This window comes from Schistocerca serialis, chromosome 6 (genome assembly GCF_023864345.2).
Source record: "Schistocerca serialis cubense isolate TAMUIC-IGC-003099 chromosome 6, iqSchSeri2.2, whole genome shotgun sequence".
Lineage (NCBI taxonomy): Eukaryota > Metazoa > Arthropoda > Insecta > Orthoptera > Acrididae > Schistocerca > Schistocerca serialis.
The window spans coordinates 186,792,883-186,820,126 of NC_064643.1; the positions used below are offsets into that span (position 1 = coordinate 186,792,883).

At 45.6% G+C, this 27,244-nt stretch overlaps 1 protein-coding gene across 1 annotated transcript in view; it reads right to left on the reverse strand.

Moving 5' to 3' along the window:
* Positions 1 to 27,244, reverse strand: part of LOC126484085 (ras-related protein Rab-43) — a 66,778-nt gene that overhangs the window by 27,257 nt on the left and 12,277 nt on the right. Inside the window, exons 2-4 of the mRNA XM_050107458.1 lie at positions 26,469 to 26,553; positions 26,114 to 26,212; positions 7,392 to 7,549 (exon numbers count right to left, since the gene is read on the reverse strand). Of these exons, the coding sequence (XP_049963415.1) occupies positions 7,392 to 7,549; positions 26,114 to 26,212; positions 26,469 to 26,553 (342 nt within the window). The remainder of the gene's footprint in view (positions 1 to 7,391; positions 7,550 to 26,113; positions 26,213 to 26,468; positions 26,554 to 27,244) is intronic.

Sequence of the window (27,244 nt, forward strand, 5' to 3'; positions counted from 1 at the left end):
ACATGGTTGGATGGTTGGTTGGTTCAAAAGAGGGGGAAAGGGACGAAACTACAAGGTCATCGGTTCCTTGTTCCTAATAAAACAATGCCACAAGTGTGAGAATAAAACCGACGAGACACATAACCCAAAACGGAAAGAAAGGAAAGACAAGAACGAAGGAAAGGCTATGAACACTAAAAGAAACAAAAGAGGACATGAAAACAACAGAGAGATGCAAGAAACAGTTACAAGAGAGTAAAACAAGGAAGCAGATAGTAGTGGCTGGCCGACCACGAAAATAAAAAGGAAAAGCCAGCCACCCTACAAAACATTAAAACCTCCACCCTAAAAGCACTAGGGTGGAGGACACAGTGGGACAAAGAACATGAGCTGAAACTCAGATCGAATGACAAAACCCACCCTCGGGCCACTGTCAACCGGGCGCCGCACCGATGTTGAGGTGGGTCTTCACGGCGCAGGAGGTAGCTGTGGGTCCCCCAGGCATGACCAGTGCAGAGCCGGCAGAGAACCATGGAGTCCCTGCGAGAGGCCCTCATTGAGGACTTCCACACATTCGTGGTCCCCTTAATGGCTCACAGTTTGTTGTGTGTACTGAGATTTTGCCATTCCGTCTCCTAAAGCTGAAAAACCTTGTGGCGTAATAACGAACGCAGGTCAATTGCGGGGATCCCCATCTCCAGAAGGAGTTTCCGTGTAGCCTGTTTGGCCAACCTGTCAGTAAGTTCATTTCCTGGGATTCCAACGTGACCAGGGGTCCAGAGAAACACCAATGAATGACTGGACCGTTCCAAGGCATAGATGGACTGCTGGACTGACACTACCAAAGGATGACCAGGGTAGCACTCGTCGATAGTTTTCAGGCTGCTCAAGGAGTCAGTACCTAAAAGAAAAGTCTCCCAAGGGCATGAACAGAGATATTTAAGTGCTTGAGAAATGGTCACCAGCTCTGAAGTGAATACACTGCAGCCATCGAATAAGGAATGCTGTTCAATATGGCTGCCGTGAACGTAGGCAAAGCCAATGTGACCATCAGCCATCGACCCATCGGTGTAAACCCCTTCAGAGCCCCAGAACACGTCAAGAATCGAGAGCAGCGGAGAGCCGTGGGGTTAACGGAGTCCTTAGGGCCACGTGAAAGGCCCAGACGAAGCTGCAGCTGAGGCGTATACCATGGAGGCATACATGAACAGACCACAAGTAGAGGTGGTAAAGGGAAGGACTCCAGTTCGGAGAGAAGGGCCCGCACGCGAACTGCAATCGTTAGCCCCGACTTGGGCCGCCGATGCAGGAGATGGACTTCTGTGGGTGGGAAAAGGAGACTGTAATTCGGATGCTCAGGATAACTATGAATGTGTGCTGCATAACTGGTGAGCAGTTGTGCACGTCTGATCTGCAATGGAGGGACCACAGCCTCCACCAGTATGCTGGTCACTGGACATGTCCTAAAAGCTACTGTCGTTAGTCTAACCCCCCAGTGGTGCACCGGGTCGAGTAAATGCAATGCTGAGGGCACTGCCGAACCATAAACCACACTCCTCAGTCAATTCGGGGTTGGACAAGGGATCTGTAGAGCCGCAGCAGTGTAGAGTGATCTGCACGCCAATTGGCATTGCTCAGGCAACGGAGGTGATTGAGATGTTACCAGCACTTCTGCTTAGGCTGACAAAGATGAGGAAGCCAAGTCAGTCCAGCACCGAAAACCAGTTCTAAGAATCGATATGTCTCCACTACAGTGAGTGGATTGTCATTAAGGTAACATTCTGGGTCCGGATGAATGGTACAGTGCCGACAGAAGTGCACGACACATGACTTTGGGGCTGAAAACTGGAAGACATGGGCTAGAGCTCATGACTGCGCCTTGTGCATGGCTCCTTGCAGGCGACGCTCAGCAACACCAGTACTGGAGCAGCAGTACGAGATGCAGAAGTCGTCTGCATACAGAGAAGGTGAGACGGAGGGCCCTACAGCTGCTGCTAGACCGTTAATGACCACTAAAAATACAGACACACTCAATACAGAGCCCTGCGGGACTCCATTCTGCTGGATATGGATGGAAATATCGAAGGCACCAACTTGGACACAAAAATTACCGAGTGGCAGGAAGTTTAGGATAAAAATCGGGAGCAGGTCTCGGAGACCCCACTCATACAATGCGGCAAGGATACGATGTCGCCAGGTCGTGTCGTACGCTTTACATAAGTAAAAAAAGACGGCAACCAGGTGCTGCCATTTGCAAAAGGCTGTTCAGATGGCAGACTCGAGGGGCACAACCGCCGACATACCATACATTTCAGCAGCTTACAAAGAATGTTGGTGAGTCTGATGGGCTGATAGCTATCCACATCAAGCAGGTTTTTACCGGGTTTGAGCACTAGAATGATGGTGCTCTCCCACCATTGTGATGGAAAGATGGCATCGCACCAGATCCGGTTGAAAACAATGAGGAGATGTCACTTGTAGTCAGATGAGAGATGTCTAATCATCTGGCTGTGGATCCTATCAGACCCAGGAGCTGTGTCGGGGCAATGTGCAAGGGCACTGAGGAGCTCCCACTCTAAATGGGGCGTTATAGGATTCGCAGTGGTGTGTAGTGAATGAGAGGACATACCCTTCCAGCCGCCGTTTGAGAGTGCGAAAGGCTGGGGGGGGGGGGGGGGGGGGTAATTCTCCGCTGCAGAGGCTCGAGCAAAGTGCTCGGCAATCGCGTTTGCGTCGGTAGATAACACGCCATTTATAGTAACACTAGGAACACCTGTTGCGATCTGGTACCCTAAGAGTTTGATCTTTGCCCAGACTTGGGAAGGTGACATATGGCACCCAATGGTCAAGCACTATCTCTCCCAACACTCGTGCTTCTGTCGTTTGATAAGATGGCAAATGCGGGCACAGAACCGTTTACAGGCTATGAGGTGCTCCAGGGAAGAGTGCTGCTTATGCCACTGTAGAGCTTGCCGGCGCTCCTTAATTGCTTCAGCGACTTCCGGCAGCCACCAAGGGACTGCCTTAGGCCTCGGGCATGCTAAAGTGGGATCGCATTTTCTGCCGCAGAAACAATTGTTGTAGTCACATTCTCAACCATTACATCAACGTTACTGTGTGGGGGAGATTCAACAGTAACAGCAGAGGTGAAAGTTTCCCAGTCCGCCTTGTTTAAATCCCATCTGGGCATGCATCCATGGGCCTGATGCTGGGGCAGTGATAGGAAGATGGGGAAGTGGTCACTACCACACAGGTCGTCATGTGCTCTCCAATGGATAGATGGGAGAAGTCCTGGGCTGCAAATTGATAAATCAATGGCCGAGTAACTACCATGAGCCACTCTGAAATGTGTGGCGTCCCAGTATTTAAGAGACAGAGGTCGAACTGAGACAGTGAAGTTTCGACATCTGTGCCTCGGCCAGTAAGCACAGTGCCACCCCACAAGGGGTTATGGGCATTAACATCTCCTAAAAGTGGGAAAGGTTTAGGGAGTTGATCAATCAGTGCAGCTAATACTTTCAGGGGGTACTGCACCATCTGGAGGAAAATATACATTGCAGATACTTATTTCCTGTGTCATCCTTACTCTGACAGCCACAGTTTCAAGAGGGGTTTGAAGGGGCACAGGTTCACTACAGACGGAGTTTAGGACATAAACGCAAACTCCACCTGACACTCGATTATAGTCGCTACGGTTCCTGTAATATCCGTTATAGCCACGGAGGGCAGGGATCCGCAAGGGCAGGGATCCGCATTGTCAGGAACCAGGTTTCCTGGAGGGCAATGCAGATAGCAGGTGTGAAGCTTAACAGCTGCCGTAGCTCAGCCAGGCAGTGGAAAAAACCGCTGCAATTCCACTGGAGAATGACATCATCATGAGATCGTATGGAATATTCAATGAGGTAGTTTATGCCTCAGAGTAACCTGCTGCCACCGATTTATTGCCTGGCGAGATCTAGGTCCTCAGCAGACGCCAAAATCTCCACCCCATCCTGAGATGCAGAGCTTGTAGGTAGTGGTGGTGTGGTTGCCACTGCAATTTCCTTGATCTTAGGGGTTTTCTTTTTGGATTTCTCTCGCTGTTCCTTGGGTTTCCCTGGCTGGGAGGTCTTCATTGGCTCGGTCTCCAGGACTGAGGATGAGCCTGAAGCCCTACGACCAGCTGCTTTTGGGCTCTTCAGCCACTGGCGGGTGTCATCCTTCCCACTAGCAGAAACCTGGGACGGGAGTGACCCAAGGGACCCCTTCCTAGCGAGAGAAGCTGAAGACGACTTACCCTTCTCCAGCTTAGAAGTGGGGACAGATGTCCCCATTGGTTTGGGGGGGAGGGGTGGGGTGCTCCCTAAGTAGGTAGTACAGGAGTAACAGGAAAGGAAATGCCCCCCCCCCCCTCCCCCTCCCCCTCATCCATGGGGCAGGTGTAGTCTTCTAGCGTTGAGAGGTGGCTGGGGTTGGCAGAGCTGATGGTGCCAGAACTGTTGTAGCGGCGGCGTACGACGATGTCATACGCACAGGATGTAGGCGTTCAAATTTTCTCTAAGCCTCAGTGTAGGTCAGTCGTTCCAGGGTCTTGTACTCCATGAGTTTCTTTTCTTTCTGGAGAATCCTGCAGTCTGGTGAGCAAGGCAAATGGTGCTCTCTGCAGTGAACACAGATGGGAGGTGGGGCACATGGAATATTGGGATGTGATGGGCATCCGCAATCTCAATGTGATGCTGGAAGTACTGCGGGAAGACATACGGCCAAACTTCCACAGCACTTAAGCACCGCATTGGGGGAGGGATATAGGGCTTTACATTACATCGGGAAATGTATCGCCCTCAAAGGCCAAGATGAAGACAACGGTGGCAACCTGATTATCGCTCGGACCCTGGTGGACATGCTGGACAAAATGTACACCTCGCCACTCTAAATTGACATGCAGCTCATCATCAGGCTGCAAAAGAAGGTCCCTGTGAAATATGATACCCTGGACCATATTTAAGCTCTTATGGGGCGTGAAGGTTACAGAAACATTCCCCAACTTTCACAAGTGAGTAACGCGTGGGGACTGAGCAGAGAATGCTGTTTTGATCAAGACTGACCCAGATCTCATTCTGGACAAGCCCTCCAGCTCCCCAAGCTTGTCCTCTAAATGCTCAACAAAAAACTGAGGCTTCATCATCATGAAAGATTCCCTATCAGCTCTCTAAAATACAGGGTACTGGGATGAATAAGATCCACTGACATCCTTAGTTTGACATTCCTCCCATGGTGTGGCCAGGGAGGGGAACAATTTGGGGTCATACTTCAATGTGCTGAATTAAGCTCGTGAATGCTTAGATGTTTCACCACCAACAAGAGATGATGAACTATGCTTCATCGCAAGTCATCTGCCATGATGCCACCCACTCTGACCAGAGGGCCTCCCCATGGGTGCCACCCAGTCGCAGCAAAGGCCACCTGGCAGGATGGTCATTGCCACGAGCCCAAATGCCCCAGGGGGATGGGCATCTACCCACTGGCATACATAGCTACAACCAACAGGGTACATGGCGGCCCCACCACAACAGACTGGCTACCGTGCTGGATATCAGGTGCAAAGTAGTCCATGGTCATCGTCAACACAGAAAGTGACATTGCATAGTGCGTGGTGGAAAACGCACCCAGGAAGGTGTCCTTGCCTAAGAGAAGGAGAATGGGCAGGACTGCAATGCAACGACGAGAAAGTGGGCTACAGATCTCAATGCATGATGGACACAATGCACCATGTAAGGCACCCTTCCCCAATTAGCTCGCTCTTCGGGAAAATATTGAAGAATGGAGGTCAAATCCTACAGGAGACCATCATATAAAGGCCAAAACGTGTGAAACTCCTTTTAGTCACCTCTTACGACAGGCAGGAATACCTCGGGCCTCTTCTAGCCCCCGGACCTACAGGGGGATGGCGAACATGCCACCAAACACGACATTCTTTGTTTCAATGACTGCTTCACAGCCTGTGCCATATGGATCCTTCCGACCAATACCAGCTTTTCTGAATTGCACAGGTGAGAACTCTCCCTGCAATATATCGTATCTTCCTGTAACCCTCCTGGCATCAACCTTCATTAATCATCGTCCTCACCCGTCCAGCCCATTCCCTGTTCCCATTCCAGCACTACACAGCCATTTTTTCCACCAATGCACCCAGTCTTTCTACTTCTCTCCTTTTCCGCAATCCCGCTCCCAATTTCGCCCCCATCCTCTAACCTCCTGACTGCAGTTAGCTGCCCTACCCTCTCTTCATCTCATCCCTGCATGCTCCCCAGAAGCATGTCACTGTCCCCCACCCTTGCCCTGCTATCCCTCCCCCTGCCCGCCCAAGCCTCCTTTCTCCCACCCATTTGCCTCTACCATCAGGCACTGCTGTTGCTGCTCATAGTGTGACTTCAGTTGCCAGAGGCTGTGGTAGTGTGTGCGTGTCTGTCATCTATTTCTGACAAAGGCCTTGTTGGCCAAAAGCTTATTGTGTGACAGTCTTTTTGTTGTGCCTGTCTGCGACTCAGCATCTCCGTGATATGATGAGTACTAACTATCCTTTTGATAATATGAATATGTAATTTAGCTATAGCAACTGAGAAAAAGACTTCTGCTGATGTTTCATTGTTCAGGAAATATGAGGGATAAGCATTAGAAATAATAAAAGTTTCGATTTTGCATTTGCTTGTGTTCTTTACACAAACTGGCATAGGCTGACGCCCAGAGACACTGGCAGGAGGTTTCACTATCTTAGAATCTCTACATCACCAGAAGCTGGAAGTACACAACTGGTACACAACTCATTCACCAATGTAAACACCTGGCAAGACAGGGACAGGGAAGAACACACAAGCTGTGATGATTAATTAAATTTCTTGTAACAGTTGTTAACTGACTGGCAAACAAGCAGCTGTACAATTTGCATGTGGGACTCATTATGGCCAACTTATCAGCATGCTCAGAGACAGAGCAGAGAGATGGAGGCACTTGGAGGAGAATCAAGAATGGCTCTTGAAAAGAATTGGTTGGAACGTTAAAGGTATAGCCTGTTGTGAGGGCCACACTGTTAACAGTATTCAATGTTCTATAGCAAGGACTTACACACTGATATTACTGCCAAACTGAATATGGTATTTGATCACTGCTTACTTGTTCAGGATAATTTCCTCATTTGTAATAATGGCACAACAATATAGCTTCTGCATTGTTGTTAAAACCTGTTGGGCCCATCGTGTTATATTACAATTTGTCAGAGGTTTTTTTCTTTTTTAAAAAAAACCCTGATCTACCAATTATCACTTGAATTTAATTTAGTCCTGACGAAACACTTTTGCAGCTATGTATTGGATACTTACTCATGTAATTAAAACACCCAAAAAGTTTGCAAAAACAACATGTAATCTATTACTAACCTTCAGTTCTGTAGCGAGACACATAAATGCATCATCAATATTTGTATTATCTTTTGCAGATGCCTCCAAGACAAAGAGTATTTCAGGAATATATTCACACATGGCCTCTGCTTCAGCAAATTCTACCTCCCTCAAGCTTTCCATATCACACTTGTTTCCTGTTGACATACAAAACATACACAAAATGATGATAAATTAATGTAGCAAATACCTTGTATACATTATCAACAGCTCTCATAAAAAGTGTGTAAATACTGAGATAAATCGACTACATGTATCCATATCAAATGCTTGAGATTAGAGAAAATACATTTAAAAGTAAAAAGCAAAAGAAACACACATAAATGATGTACCACTCACAAATGATAAATAGCAAAATAGAGATAACAACAACAATAGTAAAAACTGGAGACAAGGCCTATCTTACTTAACACCTGTGACCACTATCTAGATGCAGAAAATTGACTTCTGAAGAATTCTGCATTATGGATATTTGAAGAATAGTTCCTAGCACTGATGCCCCCACTGAGGGAAATTGCCTTCTGGGACTTCTGTGATGCCAAATAACCCAACATTTTTGTCATTTTGGCCACCGATACCAGAATGCTCAACAGGAGTGTAGCCGCCTTTGTTTTGAACACCATGAGTAACGACATACTAGCCATAATGCAACCAACAGTGCCATAACTACTCAGAAAGGAGCGAATATTATATGCTGTGTTTCCAGTTTGTTAAGATGCTGATGAAATATATATATAACTACCAAATATGGTATTTTGCACATTGTTTTCTGAGCATTACAGCTCCAGTTTCAATCAAATTATTTGTTTAATTTATTTGGGGTTGTGCAGATAGTGTACTGACAACATTTTCAGACTACTGTCCCATTTTCAATCATCAAAACTAGCACATGCATCCTTGAAGAATGGCACAATGCCACTACTGAACACTACCCTTCGCAACGACTGTCTGACTTCAAACCTACAACCTCCTTCCTGGTCAGCTGGATCAACTACATCCTCACCCACAATTACTTCTCCATCACCTACAAGCAAATCTGCAATACAGCAATGGCAACCCACATGGCACCACCCTGTCCTAACTATCCTTGAGCCATCTAGAGGAATCTTTCCTAACTACCCAGTATCCCAGCCCCTCACCTTGTTCAGATTCACTGATGATATCTTTGTGATCCGGACCAAGGGTCAGGACACCTTGCCCACATTCCTTCAGAACCTCAACGTCTTCTCCCCCATTCACTTCACCTGATCTTCCTCAACCCAATTAGCCACCTTCCTCGATTTGGACCTCCAACCCAAGGATGGCTACATCAGTACCCCAACCATATTAAACTTACCAACTGCCAACACTGCCTTCACTTTGACACCTGCCATCAATTCCATACGAAGAAGGCCCTTTCATACAGCCTAACCACGTGCCATCGTCACATCTACAGTTGTGAGCAGTCCCTCTCCAAATACACCAAAAGTCTCTTAGAGGCCTTCACAGACAATAATTACCCACCCAACCTTACACAGAAACAGATCTCTCATGTCTTGTCTCTCCAGTCACCTACCACCTCCCACACACCCACGACTAGCCACAAATGGGAACTCCCCTTGTGACTTAGTGCCAGCTACGATTGGAGCAACTGAATCACATTTTCTAACAGGGTTTCAATTACCTCCAGTTGCGGCCTGAAATGAGAAGTTTTCTACTCACAATCCTTCACACCCCTCCCACAGTGGGATTCTGCTGCCCACCGAACCTACACAATATCTTTGCCCATCCTAACTCAAACCCCTGCCCTCAACTGCTTGCCCCATGGATCATAGACCGAGATGCAAAACCTGTACCATATATCTCCCCTCCAGTCAAGTCACTGGCATCTTCTATACCATCAAAGGCGCAGCTGCCTGTGAAAGCAGTCATGTGATCTATAAACTAAGCTGCAACCACTGGTGTGGTTTTTGTTTTGTTTTGCTTTAGGGCGCAAAAACAATTGGGTTCATATGCGCCCAAGTCAAAACTATGGTACACACAGACAGAGAGAAATTAAAAAAAAAGACTATATGTCAGTCCCAATTGACAGAATAGAAGACAGGTAAAAACAGGCATGTGGAAAAGGGCTAAAAGACACCATACAGCCCGCGCAGCATTTGCTAAAGCAGCCGATAACTCAGACAGCAAACCCAAATGGGAGGTGGTGGTGGTGGTTAGTGTTTAACGTCCCGTCGACAACGAGGTCATTAGAGACGGAGCGCAAGCTCGGGTTAGGGAAGGATTGGGAAGGAAATCGGCCGTGCCCTTTCAAAGGAACCATCCCGGCATTTGCCTGAAACGATTTAGGGAAATCACGGAAAACCTAAATCAGGATGGCTGGAGACGGGATTGAACCGTCGTCCTCCCGAATGCGAGTCCAGTGTGCTAACCACTGTGGCACCTCGCTCGGTCCCAAATGGGAACATAAAAGGTTAAAAAATGGACACTCCATCAGGAAGTGGCAGACAGTTAAACTTGAGTGGTTATGTGTATAAAGCGGTCGGGTAGTGCCACTTAGCAAATGACGATGGCTAAAAAGGCAGTGCCTAATACACAGCTGAGTTAAAATAACCTCCTCGAGCCGGGAGGGCCGAGAGGAGGTTGTCCAAGCCACTGGTAGAGGCTTAATAAGCCAGAGCTTATTCCTGTGAAGGGAGAACCATTGGCAATGCCAAAGGGACACCACCTCCTGACAGACGGCAACACAGAGGTCATCAGAGGGACTATATGTACTCGGGTGGAGGTACGAGGTCTGCAGCTTTGGCAGCAGTGTCAGCAGCCTCGTTTCCTGGCAGACCGACATGACCAGGAACCCACAGAATCATCACACTGGCTCCACCAAGAGTGAGAAGTTGACAGTTTTCCTGGACCCGCTGCAGTAAGGGATGGGTGGTGTATAGCGCACATAGACTTTGAAGGACGCTGAGTGAGTCTGAGCAGAGGACACAATTGAAAAGGCTGTGTCACTGGATGTACTTCATGGCCTGATACAAAGTGAAGAGCTTGGCTGTAAATACTGATGAGTGTGCCAGAAGCCGTTATGAAAAGACACGGGTGCCCATGGCGAAGGCACACCCGACTCCACGGTCAGTCCGAGAGCCATCAGTGTATACAAAGGTATTATCGCGAAGTTCCATGCGAAGGTCCTGAAGCTGAAGGTGATAGACTGAGGCTGGAGTCGTGTCCTTAGGAAGTGACTGAAGGCCAAGGTTAACATTGGCTGCTTCATGAAGCCAAGGTGATAAAGTGTTTGCACACACCAGGAAAGGTGCAGGTAGTGTGAAGTTAAGCTGCCGTAGCAAGTGCAGAAAGCAGATTCCAGGAGGTAACAGAGAAGAAGGACGAGCCCCATACTGACTATCACAGGAATCATCAAAGGAGGAGGCATAGGATGGGTGGCCACAAATGGCAGACAACCGGCATGCATATCTGCTGAGGAGAAAGTCACTGCAGTAGGACATGGGTAGTTCAAGCAGCTTCAGCATACAGACACTCAACCGGACTGATGTAAAAGGCACGCATGGCCAAACGGATGCCACGATGGTGGATAGTGTTGAGATGACGAAAGAGGGATGGGCAGACACATAAACAAAGCCCCAATAGTCGAATTTCGAATGAACAAGGCATGAGTACAAATGGAGGAGGGTGGTTCGATTGACATCCCACCAGGAAGTACCACTGACGACATGTAGGTCATTCAGGAACCGCGTACAGCGAGCATGAGCCCCAAGAATTTCGTAGCTTTGACGAACGTAAGGGCAACAGGCCCAAGATGTAAAGATGGTGGGAGAAACTACTTGCATTGCCAGAAATTCATACAGATGGTTTTGTCAGTGGAAAAGTGAAAGCCATTGTTGATGCTCCAGGAGTAAAGACAATCAAGACACCGCTGAAGATGCTGCTCACAAGGGAACCTCCCCATCGAACCCCCATCAGATTTAGTTATAAGTTGCCACAGTGGCTAGGCCTCGAAAAACTGAACACAGATCAATCGAGAAAACAGGAAGAAGTTGTGTGGAACTATGAAAAAAATAAGCAAAATATACAAACTGAGTAGTCCATGCGCAAGATAGGCAACATCAAGGATAGTGTGAGCTCAGGAGCGCTGTGGTCCCGTGGTTAGCGTGAGCAGCTGTGGAACGAGAGGTCCTTGGTTCAAGTCTTCCCTCGAGTGAAAAGTTTACATTCTTTATTTTCGCAAAGCTATGATCTGTCCGTTCGTTCATTGACTTCTCTGTTCACTGTAGTAAGTTTAGTGTCTGTGTTTTGCGACCGCACCGCAAAACTGTGCGATTAGTAGACGAAAGGATGTGCCTCTCCAATGGGAACCGAAAACATTTGATCGTAAGGTCATAGGTCAACTGATTCCTCCACAGGAAAACACGTCTGATATATTCTATACGACACTGGTGACAGCATGTGCGTCACATGACAGGAATATGTTGTCGACCCACATAACTTGTACACTTGGCGAATGGGTAAAAAGATTCTTCTACCTTGCCCAATTTAAGTTTTCTTGTGGATGTGATAATCACTCCCAAAAAATGTGATGAAAACATAAGAGTTTGTCACATACACTGCAACAAATGACTGCAACAGTTTCACAGTCGAACAGTTTTCCCTGTGCTCTGTCAAAACATATGTTTTTACCTCGCATCGGACTGACAGACAGACAGATAATAATTGTCTGAAAATAAAAAATTAAACTTTTCACTCGAAGGAAGACTTGAACCAAGGACCTCCCGTTCCGCAGCTGCTCATGCTAACCACAAGACCTCGGTGCTCCTGAGCTCACACTGTCCTTGATGTTGCCTATCTTGCACATGGACTACTCAGTTTGTATATTTTGCTTATTTTTTTCATAGTTCCACACAACTTCTTCCTGTTTTCTCGATTGATCCGTGTTTAGTTTTTCAAGGCCTATCCAGTGTGCCAACTTATAACTAAATCTGAGGGGAGTGCAATGGGGAGGTTCCCTTGTCAGTGAGACAGGTCCATTGAGAACTGCAATAGATGGCCAAATCGTCAACAAAAAGCGAGCCAGAGATGCCCGGTGGGAGACAGGCCATGACAGGGTTAATGGCGATAGTAAAGAGGACGACACTCAGGATGTTATCCTGAGGCACACCATTTTCTTGGATAAAGGTGTCCGTCAAGGCAGAACCCACATGCACCTCGAAAACTCAATCTCATAAAAATGCCTGAAGGAAACAGGGAAGGTGGCCACGGAAGCCCCACATATAAAGAGTACACAGGACACCAGTTCTCCAGCAGGTGTCATAGGCTCTCTCCAAATCGAAAAACATGGCCGTAGTCAGATGAAAACCATTCATGACGTGTGTGGACAAAGTAACGAGATGGTAAACTGCAGAACACCTTGCTTGAAAACCACACTGCATTCGTCAAAAAACCGCGAGACTTGGGCCACAATACCAGCTGGGTATGAATCATATGTTCCATCGCCTTGCACGCGCAACTCGTAAGAGAGGTGGGGCAGTAGTTAGAAGGTTCTTGTCCTTATCGGGCTTAGGTATGGATATCATGGTGGCTTCACACCAGTGTCTGGGAAATGTGCCCTCTCCCCAGATGCGGTTGTACTTGTTACGCAGAAAGTGGTTGCCTACAAGAGAAAGGTACTACAACATCTGAATGTGGATGGGTCCAGCCCTGGGGCGGAGGATCGGGATGAACTGATAGCATGATCGAGCTCCCTCATAGTAAAGGCGGCATTGTAGCACTCTCAATTCAGAGAAGAGAAGAGAAGGGTATCGCCCAAGCCTCATCCACTAGTTTCCAATGGAGGAAGGCAGGCTGATAGTGGGAAGAGCTCGAAACTTCTGCAAAATGGTGGCCCAAGGTGTTGAAGATAGCAACAGGGTCCACGATAATATCATTTGCTCCTGCGAGGCCGGAAATTGGTGAATGGATCTTGGTCCCAGAGAGCCATTGGAGGGCTGGGATAGGATGTGGTGAAGAGGAACTGTGAGGAATGGAACATACTGCAGCAGTAAGGATAATGTTGGTGAGATAGTGCACCTGGTCATCATAACCGGGGAAATCTTTTTCTTCGAAGGTTGCCAGGGAGGAGTAAAGCTGCCAGTCAGCCATAGTAAGCTGCCATTTGGGGTTGCACGCAGATGGGGTAGGAGTCAGCAAACGGAGAGCACATGGGAAATGGTCGCTCAATAGGTGTCAGAAAGAACGGACCATTCAAGACAATGGGCGAACTGGGCAGTGCAAAAGGACAGGTCCAAATGGGAATAGGTGTGTGAGGAGCTGGAAAGGAAATTAGTTGCTCCATGTTAAGGCAGAAGAGGTTAAGTTGGTTAAGAAGGTCAGCCAAGAGGGCAGCTCTCTGACAGGTCCTGGGAGAACCCCAAACGGGATGATGCGCATTTAAGTCACCGAGTAGCAAAAACGAGGGAGGTCGCTGCCCAATAAGGTGAAAGAAGGCTGCCCTGGTGACATCAAATGAAGGAGGTGCATAAATGGTAAAGAGGGAAAAAGTCAGGCAGGGAAGGAAAAGGCGAACTGCAACAGTTTGAAGACCGGTAGTCAGGGAGATGGGTTGACTATGAAGGTCATCCCTTATGAGCAGCATGACACCCTCATGAGACGGAATGGCGACCTCAAAGGGAAGATCAAAATGAATCGGTAAATAACGTGAAAGCTCAAAACAGTCATGAGGGCGCAATTTCATTTCCTGAAGGCAGAGTACAAGGGGATACTGCAATGCTAAAAGCAGCTGTAAATCCTCTGTGTGGGACCGAACACCGTGAATGTTCCATTGAAGTACAGTCATGAGGAGGAAGAGATGTAGGGGTGCCAACTCGGCGGCCGCTAAGTGACAGCCGGTGTAGAGTCACTACTACAGGGCACAGAAGCAGGAGGGTCCTGCTCCATGGGGGTCCACAGCAGCATCAACTTGCTTGTGCGGTCAGTTCGTGGAGTCCAACGCTGAAAAACAGTTGGTGGTGCGCACTGGTGAGACAGAGACAGGCCGGCCGGGCTAAGGTACCACATGGTGACACGGTCAAACAGAATCTTCGAGTTGGCAAGGGAGAAGACTGTTTGCATTTGGTGGACTTCTTCGAGCCTTTCCGGTTACAGGAAGACTCGGGTGTTGTTTGGCTGGAGAGATGGAGGAAGTCTTCACAGGAGTACTCCTCCTGTCCTTTCCTGCCTACTGGTTGTGCAGCTGGTGGTTGACGGTTTGTTGCACATTTCATTAACAGTACAGAGTAACCCACCACTTTGAAATGTAAGGTGGGTCAGATGCTTCTGAATCTAACAGCAAAGACTTCTCATTGTTACAATCTTATTGGTATACAGTTGTTAATGCTTTTTTTTTTTTTTTTTTTTTGATAATATAGAGAACATAATACATAAAGATTTCTCTGAGGTTACAGCGAATTGAATGCTTAACAACTGTTAAAATGGTTCATATAATTTGTTACTACCTAGTTGATGAGGATATAATTTATATAATGCAAATGTCAAAGAAAAATAAAAAAAGAAAATGTAACACAATGAGAGTGGTGAAAATAATTTGTAGTATTTAGAGGGAAGTGATACACTGTATTTGGATGTGTAATACAGTCTGAGTAACATGTAGGTTAATAATGGCCTATTTCTACCTATTTCAGATGACAAGGTCTCGATACAACCTCGAGGTATTCTCATTTGAAATGGTTTGTGCTAATGTATACAGATTAAATGCTGATTGAGCACTTCATACATAAAATACACGAATTTTAGCTTTACATGAGAAATACACTTATGTTTCTAACTTGTTAGTAGAAATAGAATATAGTTCATTGCTACTTGAATGCATTATTCCTTAAATAACTTAATACATTTATAATATATATAAAATTCATTGATTGTAGCTTTGAATAGAGAAGAGAATATACTTCTGTCTGCACACAGTAAAACGAGCAATACATTACTGCTTGTGTGTAGTATACATTAAACACTATGCAAAATGTCATTGGGGAGGAGGAGCCTCGGAATAAAAGTTCTTTGAGCCTTCTCCTCCCAAGCGACATTACCTTATTACTACAGTCTTAGTATGTGGTGCCAGTGTTTGTTTGTTTTATGATTGTTGTGTTGTTGGTGACTGTGTTGTGGCATGCTGTGTCATGCATTGTGGGTTTTGGTCCCTTACATGTTGATACCTTCTGAATCATGGTAACGTAGTGTTCCTTCCTCATTTTCGGAATCTGTGGTCATGTTTGTGTCCTCCCATGTGTTTTGTTGTGTTGTTTGTGCTTGTCTACGCCACCTTCCATATGGCTTTTGGCACTTGTATTCTTTGTGCACAGTATTCAACACAATATCAGCTATGCTATTTATTGTGTTCCAGTCATCGGGATTAAGTATTATTCTGGCGATGTAATTGTTGTTCTGTATAGGTCTCACTTCTGCTAGCATGTTGCACAGCAGTGTGACATGTTCTGGTGTCCCAGTTTCTCCGCATACTTCATAGTTAGTTAGTCCCATACGGTTTAAATGTACCAGATATGGCCCATTTTTGAATCAGCCATTGTTTCATTTGTGATTTGTTCATAATTTTGGTTCCCGTAATTTTGATGACTTTATCGAACCTGTCCCTCTTCAGCCAGTAAAGTGCAGCTCTATAACGTTTGTTGCACAGCAGGATGGGAGGATGGCGATGCTACCTTGACACTGGGCGATTTCATAACCTCAGAGCTGAATTTGAGGTCGCACGTCTGCGTGGCCATGTCCTTCATAGAGCGAGAGGTAACAAGATCAGAGCTATAGGTGCCAGAACAGAGGGTTTGTGACTAGCCAGTAACTTGCGAGCTACTGGGTAAGGCACTTTTTCCTTTGCCCGAATCTTTTGGACAGCCCGCTCATCAAAATACATGGGATAACCCCGAGAGAAGGCGGCACGGCCACCACTGCAGTTGATACAGCGGGGAGGAGGAGGCGGACAATCGCTCTCATGTGCATCTGTATCACAGGTTACACATTTGGCTGTGTGTCGACAAGCCGTTCCACTGTGGTTGAAACGATGACACTGGTAGCAGCGCATCGTATTCGGAATGTATGGCCGGACTGTGATAATTTCATAGCCTGCTTTGATCTTGGACAGCAGCAACACTATCAAACGCGAGGAAAAGAGTGCGGGAAGACACTAAGGAGGAATCTACCTTTTCCATTGCACAACGGATAGCGGTGACATGCTGATCAGAGAGGTAAGATTAGATCTTAGCCTTGGTTAGACCGCCGAGCAGACTGGTGTAAATTACATCACAGGAAGAATCCAAAGTTCTATGGGCCTCAACACGAACACTGTAGCTGTGGAGAAGCGAGGCAGCAAGCAGTTGTTGAGAAGCAGTGCAGAGAGTCTCCAAAAGCAAAGTGCCATTCCATAAATGAGAGGAGGATTTCACAGGACCAGCAACTGCATCAACACCTTTCTGAATAATAAATGGATTTACCGTGGTGAAGGACTGACCGTCTTCAGTACGTGAGACCACGAGGAACCGTGGTGCAGTGGGAAGGGGCTTTGAATCATTAACCTTACTACATTTACGTTACGTAGATGTCGATTGGGAAGATGATTAACTCATTGTGAGAAAATCCCCATGATTGCCAGCGTCTCCGATAGTGTGCTTCTTCCAACTGGGGGCTCCCTTCACAAGGGGGCACCCGCCTTAGATGACTGTTCACACCTCAGGTCACACCTTCCACACATCTGACAGAGGGACCAATCGGCAATTTGGGAATGCTGCAGCTCAGGCAATCACCACTCCCTGGGCCTGGCCTGTAACAGGGGGTACGTGTGGACCCTACCTAACGACCCGGGGCTGGGAATTATGCATTGCTTAGTCACCTGTTACCCGTCAGATGTGTAGGCTCGCCTTCAGGAACGCACAGGGAGGAAGAAGGAAAAGAGGAACCTCAAACGCTGAAGCAGGGGAATGAGAGGAGAAGGTATGCTGTATCATGCAGCGTAACTTGCTGTGACAGTGCGAGGGAGAGACAAAGATATTGTTTATTACTCTGTGGCGGTCAGCGCTCACATAATTATTCTTAGGATATAGAGTTTTTTTGTTCTTGTTAAGAGTAATTTTAGGAGAGGAGAGCCATTCTTGTGATGTAAAAAATCGACGCCATTGCGAGTTTTGATTCAAATTGTAAAATATAAGTTCATATGGAAGGAAATCAGTTAATAGAACAATAAAATATTGTTCATTTCAAGAAGGTACGTCTTATTATACACCCAGCGATATACTGCTATTGTGATTTACCAATAAACACCAGCTGAGAACAGTTCCGACGGGAGCGTTCAGTTCTAGTGAAATAGTTTGATGTTTTCTTCGGAAAAGAAGTCACTTCATGGATCATTCAAATCCACAATAGTAACTGGACATTCCTCAGAACTGAAAGCAATCTGATTGCTATGCAACAGAGCCCCGAAGAATACAGGGTGATTCAAAAAGAATACCACAACTTTAGGAATTTAAAACTCTGCAACGACAAAAGGCGGAGCTAAGCACTATCTGTCGGCGAATTAAGGGAGCTATAAAGTTTCATTTAGTTGTACATTTGTTCGCTTGAGGCGCTGTTGACTAGGCGTCAGCATCAGTTGATGCTAAGATGGCGACCGCTCAACAGAAAGCTTTTTGTGTTATTGAGTACGGCAGAAGTGAATCGACGACAGTTGTTCAGCGTGCATTTCGAACGAAGTATGGTGTTAAACCTCCTGATAGGTGGTGTATTAAACGTTGGTATAAACAGTTTACAGAGAATGGGTGTTTGTGCAAAGGGAAAAGTTCTGGACAGCCTGGAGATGTTAGAGAATTGGCTGTTCCCTCAGCTCGAACAAGAAGCACAACAATTCATATTTCAGCAGGATGGAGCGCCACCACATTGGCACTTATCTGTCCGTAACTACCTGAACGTCAACTACCCGAGGCGATGGATCGGCCGCCAGGCAGCCCGTGACAGAGCACTTCATCACTGGCCTCCAAGAAGCCCTGATCTTACCCCCTGCGATTTTTTCTTATGGGGGTATGTTAAGGATATGGTGTTTCGGCCACCTCTCCCAGCCACCATTGATGATTTGAAACGAGAAATAACAGCAGCTATCCAAACTGTTACGCCTGATATGCTACAGAGAGTGTGGAACGAGTTGGAGTATCGGGTTGATATTGCTCGTGTGTCTGGAGGGGGCCATATTGAACATCTCTGAACTTGTTTTTGAGTGAAAAAAAACCTTTTTAAATACTCTTTGTAATGATGTATAACAGAAGGTTATATTATGTTTCTTTCATTAAATACACATTTTTAAAGTTGTGGTATTCTTTTTGAATCACCCTGTATTTCTCCGTACTTTGGTTACCACTATCAGCTCAACACGGTATCTGCAGAATCTGGAGCAGATTTCTACAACAGCGGAAGCGTGTACACTGCCCTGTGTACGCTGTATGTATTTACCCACAACAGTGAACATACAGATACTCACACACATAGAAAGACAATACTAGGTGGTGTGGGGAAACATTTCAGTATAAAGGCGCTGCAGAGCTAAACAGTAATTAGCCTAATAAGAAAGGGAGTCTTTATAGATGTCTACCGTTAGACAGGACACGATCCTGATACAACACTCATAGTGAACCTGCAATATAAATATGTTAGTAATTTAGTAATTAATGTTTCATTGTGTGTATATATGTCTAGTTTTATAGAGTAACTACAGTATGGTCCTTTGTATGTTGCATGCTAACTGAACGTGCAGGAGTATCTTGTGAAGAGAACGAGTGCGCCATCCCAGCAGCCTAGCAGAAACTTCAAAAAGGCCAGAACATTTAAATTACTAGCTTTCTTGAGTATTTATGCATTGTAGTGACCTTTTATGAATTAATTTTCTAAGTATAAATAGTGTTGCTATATTACTTTTCCTAGAATGGTTGAAACGATGGGACTGGTAGTAGCGCATCGTATTCGGAATGTATGGCCGAACTGTGATAATTTCATAGCCTGCTTTGATCTTGGACAGCAGCAACACTATCAAATGCGAGGAAAAGAGTGCAGGAAGGCACTAAGGAGGAATCTACCTTTTCCATTGCACAACGGATGGCGGTGACATGCTGATCAGAGAGGTAAGATTAGATCTTAGCCTTGGTTAGACCGCCGAGCAGACTGGTGTAAATTACATCACAGGAAGAATCCAAAGTTCTATGGGCCTCAACACGAACACTGTAGCTGTGGAGAAGCGAGGCAGCAAGCAGTTGTTGAGAAGCAGTGCAGAGAGTCTCCAAAAGCAAAGTGCCATTCCATAAATGAGAGGAGGATTTCACAGGACCAGCAACTGCATCAACACCTTTCTGAATAATAAATGGATTTACCGTGGTGAAGGACTGACCGTCTTCAGTATGTGAGACCACGAGGAACCGTGGTGCAGTGGGAAGGGGCTTTGAATCATTAACCTTACTACATTTACGTTACGTAGATGTCGATTGGGAAGATGATTAACTCATTGTGAGAAAATCCCCATGATTGCCAGCGTCTCCGATAGTGTGCTCCTTCCAACTGGGGGCTCCCTTCACAAGGGGGCACCCGCCTTAGATGACTGTTCACACCTCAGGTCACACCTTCCACACATCTGACAGAGGGACCAATCGGCAATTTGGGAATGCTGCAGCTCAGGCAATCACCACTCCCTGGGCCTGGCCTGTAACAGGGGGTACGTGTGGACCCTACCTAACGACCCGGGGCTGGGAATTATGCATTGCTTAGTCACCTGTTACCCGTCAGATGTGTAGGCTCGCCTTCAGGAACGCACAGGGAGGAAGAAGGAAAAGAGGAACCTCAAACGCTGAAGCAGGGGAATGAGAGGAGAAGGGAAACAAGGAAAGAAAAAGGGAGCGAAAAACAAAGGTGAGACTGTTTGTATGTCAGCGACAGACAATGCATAGCATTCCCAATTACATTCCAGACATGTTCCCCAAGTGAGGGGAAAAAGAATAGCAAGAGGATAGATACGCAACACAGAAGGGAAAAAATGCTGCAAAGGCTGGGGTCATGTGGTAGCCAAGCACGAATCTGCCAAAGATAGGCGAGTGGTGCTGCTTTCTACATGGGCATGGTGACTAACAAGCTGTCTGTGCGCATGAATGGCTACTGACAAACTGTGGCCAAGAGACAGCTGGACCACCCAGTTGCTGAATATGCTGCCCGACACAATCTGCTCCACTTCAACAATTGCTTCAAAGCCTGCGCCATTTGCATCCTCCCTACCAACACCAGCTTTCCTGAAATGCGCAATTGGGAACTCCCCTTGCAGTACATCGTATGTCCTGGTAAATCCCCTGGCATCAATCTTCACTGGTCCCTCTCTTCCACTTACCTACCTCCCTCTCTGCTCCCACTCTAACACAACACGGTCTTCAACTCCACCAATGCACCTGCTAGTCCTTTCCCCCTTCAGTATCTCTCCTTTTCCTCCTTCCCCTTAAACCTCCCAACTGCATCTAGTAGCCCTACCCTATCCCCATGATGTCCCTGCACACTCCCACAAGCTGCATTACAAATTCTCCCACCCTACCCTGCTATCCCCACCTCACACCACCTTACCTCCACCACCAGGTTGTTGCCCCCATTTTGCACAGTTATGACTCAGTATGGTCGCTGCAGCCAGAAACGGTGATCTGTGTGTGAATTGTGCTTGTGTGAATGTGTGCGTATTTTCTATTTCAGAGGAAGAATTTTTGCTGAAAGCTAAAATGTGTAGCAGTCTTTTTGCTGCACCTCTATCCGACTCAGAGTCTCCACTATATGGTAACAATCTACCCCTTTCGTAATATTGTTATTACAAAGCAAAAATACCTGCCTGTGTGATGGGCAAAAATATACTTTAACGCCATACTTTTAGTTTCTGTACAATCTGAGTCAGCCTCTTCTCATTAGTCACTGAATCTACCCATCCAGTCTTTATTCTTCTGTAGGAAAACATTTCAAAAATTTGTTTTCTCACCTCGTCTGAACTATTTATCATCTGCATTCCACTTCCGTAAAATGTTACACTCCAGGCACCCACCTTAAAGAAATACTTCTTAACACTCAAATTTATATTAGATATTAATAAATTCCTCTTTTTCAGACATTCTTTCCTTGCTATTGCAAGTACCGGTATGCATACTATACCCTCTTACCTCCCATCATCATCAGTTATTTTGTTCCCATAATGGGAAAACTCATCTATTACTTTCAGTGTATCATTTTATAATCTAGTTCTCTCAGTATTGCCTCATTTAACTGACAACATTCCATTACAATTGTTTTACTTTTGTTGGGGCTCATTTTATAACCTTTTTCAAGACACTGTCTATTATGTTCAGTTGTTCTTTGGCACAATTACAACGTCATCAGCAAACCTCAAAGTTTATATTTCTTCTCCCTGAACTTTTAGCTTGTACCTGCAGTCTGGTTCCTGTACAAGTTGCAAATAACCTTTTGCTTCCCATATTTTAGCGCTGCTACCTTCCAAATTTCAAATAGTGTCTTACAATCAACAATATCAAAAGCTTTATTTAAATCTACAAATACTTCAAAAATGGCTCTGAGCACTATGGGACTTAACATCTGAGGTTATCAGTCCCCTAGAACTTAGAACTACTTAAACCTAACTAACCTAAGGACATCACACACATCCATGCCCAAGGCAGGATTCGAACCTGCGACCGTTGCGGTCGCGCGGTTCCAGACTAAAGCGCCTAGAACAGCTCGGCCACACCAGCCGGCATCTACAAATACTACAAAAGTAAATTCGCTCTTCTTCAACAATCTTGTAAGGTAAATCGAAGGGTCATTACTGCCTCACATGTTCCTCCTTTTCTGCAGAAACCAAACTGATCCTCCCCAAGGTTGGCCGCTACTAGTTTTTCCATTTTTCTGTACATAATTCGACGACTCAGTATCCTGCAACCAGGGCTTATTAAACTCTTGTCAAGTAATATTCACACCTGTCAACACTTTCCTTCTTTTTAATTGAAATTATTGTATTCTTCTAGAAGTCTGAGGGTACTTTGCATGTTAAGCTTGCACATTAAGTGGAATAATTTTGTCAGAGTTGGCTCTCCCAAGGATCTCAATAATTGAGATTGTTGTCCACTACAGAGGGAATGTTTCCACTTAAGACTTTCAGTGTCCATCAAATAATTCTTGTAGTATCATATTTTTCATCTTCACCTACTTCTGCCCTTTCTATCACACTGGCCTGAAGTTTGTTTCCCTTATACAATCTCTATACATTCACTCCACCTTTCAACTTACTCTTCTTTGACTAGTAAAGGCTTGTCACATGGGCTCTTGATATTTATACAGCTGCTTCTTATTTCTCCCAAGGTCTCTCTAATTTTTCGACACACGACTTCTATCTTTCTCCTAGTTACACATGCTTCTACAGCCTTGGAGTCATAAGACAGATTTAAAATACTTTCACTGATTTCAGAAATAACCTCAGAAAAATGTAGACATTTTGAAAGGAATGTTGTGTAAGCCAACACTATAAATGACTGCCAATAAAAAGTTGGTCTTACTATGTTCATTATTGTTATTCCCCACTGTGTTATGTCTATTATTTTACAGGTTCTGTGGGATTTTTCTTTCAAGAAATATGTGAGTACATACCGTGCAAACTATCAGCGACTGCCACAATTTTCTTCTTCTTATCGCCCACACTTTCTAATAAATAACCTACTTTCGAGGTGCCAAAACGTACAAGAATAAATGAAATGTCTATAAAACGCCACACTGTACAATGCACTTGTGGTGAGACAGATGCAATTCCTGAAATCCATCACCTGTGGTCTCTGGCCTGCCAAGGAGCACTGCAGTCCCAGATCCATGGACAGACCATGAAAACCACCGCATTATGCCGCATGCAAACAGACCCAGCCTTCGGGTAGATCGGTGAGACTAGTTATAATGGGCAGGGCTTGCACATCAGTGGGAAACTATGGGCATGCCCAATCTGTTAAGAGATACCTGTAGAAATGGCCTGTGCTTTTGGCCCAACATGGAAGTCCATTCGTGTGGCCAGCTTTCATTTGTCACAGACATCATTTTGATGAAATGAGGCTGCCATGATCAATATGCAAACAGAGAAGTTGCACAAATACTCTGAGAATCAGTACTAATCAGGATAGGTAGCAACTCACCATAAAGATGATCTCTGAGCTGCAGACAAGCATATAGAAAAGACAACAACACACTCACAACTAAATTTTTGGCCATAGCCTCTGTCAGAAAATGAGAGCACACACACATTTACGCTATCACTCAGAGACAGCACACACATGACCACCATCTCCAGCCACTGCATCAACAATCTCTGAGAATCAGATAAAAAAAAAACTACTACTCAAGCCTCCCTGTCTCTTACCGGCAGCTGCAAGGCTAGTGGCATAAGTGGTGGCAGCACTGACTGTAGGCTGAGGGGAGTGGTATGAAGGGGAGAAGGAGTAATAATGAGGGAGTAGGGAAGCGGTGCAAAGCCAGCGATGATGCATGACTCTCAGTAAACAAACTATTTCATCCACTGAGACAAAAATGAGATTTTTCCAGTGTTTTTTTTTTTTTTTTCAAATTTCTTTTTATTCCCCTGATACATTTGAAATTCCCTAAATGTGATTTGAGACTTTCTCGGCGTATTCCATTCGTGAAATCTTCTCGGGTGATCAGCCGAGTAAAGGCGTCGTCTTCTCGCAACGTTTCGAAGGGTTTCGTACCCATCATCTTCAAGCGAAGTGTCGAGATGCTGTGTTGCGCGGTCCTATAAAGGCTCCTGGACCAATGACTGATTCCGGGCGCCGACCAATCAGGTACCTGCGGCATCGGCCGCCGCGCCAGTGGTGGAGGGTTCGCGGCGCGGACCGGGCGTCGAGTCCCTGCCGGTTCCTAATACGTCTGTGGCCGCTACCGTCTTCGTGCCGGAGCGTTCTCTTCTAATTTTAGTTATTGCGGGATTCCAAGCTGTACTAAGTTGGAAACCAGTGTCTCGATTGATCAGGTTGCTGTTCAACCGAATTTCTACAGCCTCTTTGAAAACTGAATCCCAAAATCCTTTAGCGTCACACAGCTTCTTCGTACCCTCAAAGAGGAAGGTGTGTCCTTCGTTAATGCTATGTTCCGCTACCGCCGATTTTTCTGTCTGACCAAGGCGTACATTTCTAATGTGTTCCGAGCGCCTCTGCGTGATGCAGCGCTGCGTTTGTCCGATGTATTTCGTACCACATTCACATTCAATACTGTATACGCCCGGAGTCTGCAGTCCTAGGTGGTCTTTGACTGAGCCAAGTATGTCCTTAATTTTACTTGGGGCATGAAAAATTGTCTTGATGTTGTGTTTCTCCAGAATGCGGGCAATCTTGGCTGTTGGCGGTCCCGCGTATGGTAGAAATGCCAGGCATCTGGTCTCATCTTCTTCTTCTGGTGTGTCTACCTTCCTGCTCTTGTGTAGGGCGCGCGAGATTTGCGTCTCATTATAACCGTTGCTGTGGAAGGGCCAAGTCTATCTGTGATGATGACAGCCTACCTGCAGAGTTACAACACCTAAGGAAGACCTTCCGCAGCAACGGTTATAATGAGACGCAAATCTCGCGCGCCCTACACAAGAGCAGGAAGGTAGACACACCAGAAGAAGAAGATGAGACCAGATGCCTGGCATTTCTACCATACGCGGGACCGCCAACAGCCAAGATTGCCCGCATTCTGGAGAAACACAACATCAAGACAATTTTTCATGCCCCAAGTAAAATTAAGGACATACTTGGCTCAGTCAAAGACCACCTAGGACTGCAGACTCCGGGCGTATACAGTATTGAATGTGAATGTGGTACGAAATACATCGGACAAACGCAGCGCTGCATCACGCAGAGGCGCTCGGAACACATTAGAAATGTACGCCTTGGTCAGACAGAAAAATCGGCGGTAGCGGAACATAGCATTAACGAAGGACACACCTTCCTCTTTGAGGGTACGAAGAAGCTGTGTGACGCTAAAGGATTTTGGGATTCAGTTTTCAAAGAGGCTGTAGAAATTCGGTTGAACAGCAACCTGATCAATCGAGACACTGGTTTCCAACTTAGTACAGCTTGGAATCCCGCAATAACTAAAATTAGAAGAGAACGCTCCGGCACGAAGACGGTAGCGGCCACAGACGTATTAGGAACCGGCAGGGACTCGACGCCCGGTCCGCGCTGCGAACCCTCCACCACTGGCGCGGCGGCCGATTCCGCAGGTACCTGATTGGTCGGCGCCCGGAATCAGTCACTGGTCCAGGAGCCTTTATAGGACCGCGCAACACAGCATCTCGACACTTCGCTTGAAGATGATGGGTACGAAACCCTTCGAAACGTTGCGAGAAGACGACGCCTTTACTCGGCTGATCACCCGAGAAGATTTCACGAATTGAAATTCCCTGATATTCTTTGATTTCCAGAACTTGTGGCAACCAGGACAATTAAATTGATCAGTGAAGTCACTCAGTTTCAATATAATTTTGATAAAATGACTAGGCAATCGTGAAGAGCTAAATTGTTTTGTACCTATTTTTCAATTACTCCACCTGATATCAAATTTAATAACACACAAAAAGAGAACAAAATGATCAGCTGTTTATTTATCAATACTTGAGCAGTACTTACCAACCAGTACCAACATCACATTTGAAGCCGTGTATCTTCGAACTTCTTCTATCCACCTTTGCAGGCTAAGAAATGATGATCGCTTGGTTATATCATAAACTAAAATACACAAAATGGAATAAACAGCTAAATAAAAACATGAACCATACATGCAGAACATTATATTTGGAACGAACACAGATATGGACAATACTCATAAGGTAACTTTCCAAACTTTATTACATTAACATGTTGAAACTGGTAGCAAGACACAGAAAGCAAATTCACAACAATGTATATTCACTTACTTACCCATTTTGTTTTTAAAACACAAAATTATAAGAAAATTCTTTAAATAAATTACATGAATTCTTACCAATTATAACACCATTTGCTGAGCGATAATAACTCTGTGTTATTGTCCTAAATCTTTCCTGACCTGCTGTGTCCCAGATCTGGAGCTGTAAAAATGCAAATATTTACATAGCCTGCGAAAAATTCCATTGTCTGAATATGCCTGAACATAAAATATGAATGTAGAAAAATTAAAATTAACAGAGCTCTATTTAAAAGGCACCGGGACAGAAGTAAGGATATTAGACTTGAAAAGTGATCCTTCACCAAAACCAAGAGAAAGAGAGAACTGAAAAATGGAAATATCTTTCCTTGTCTGCATATAGGTGCAGGGATGAAAGGGTAGTTATTCTTCAGCTAAAAATGGCCTTTACATGTTCCCTATTATTGTGCACTTGGTGGAAAGTTTCTATCGTTACAGAAACATTGCTACAATATCTTCATGCTGTTGTTGCTGTTGTTGTGGTCTTCAGTCCTGAGACTGGTTTGATGCAGCTCTCTCCGTGCTATCCTATCCTGTGCAAGTTTCTTCATCTCACAGTACCTACTGCAACCTACACCCTTCTGAATCTGCATAGCATATTCATCTCTTGGTCTCCCTCTACGATTTTTACCCTCCACGCTGCCCTCCAATGCTAAATTTGTGATCCCTTGATGCCTCAGAACATGTCCTACCAACCGGTCCCTTCTTCTCGTCAAATTGTGCCACAAACTCCTCTTCTCCCCAGTTCTATTCAATATCTCCTCATTAGTTATGTGATCTACCCATCTAATCTTCAGCATTCTTCTGTAGCACCA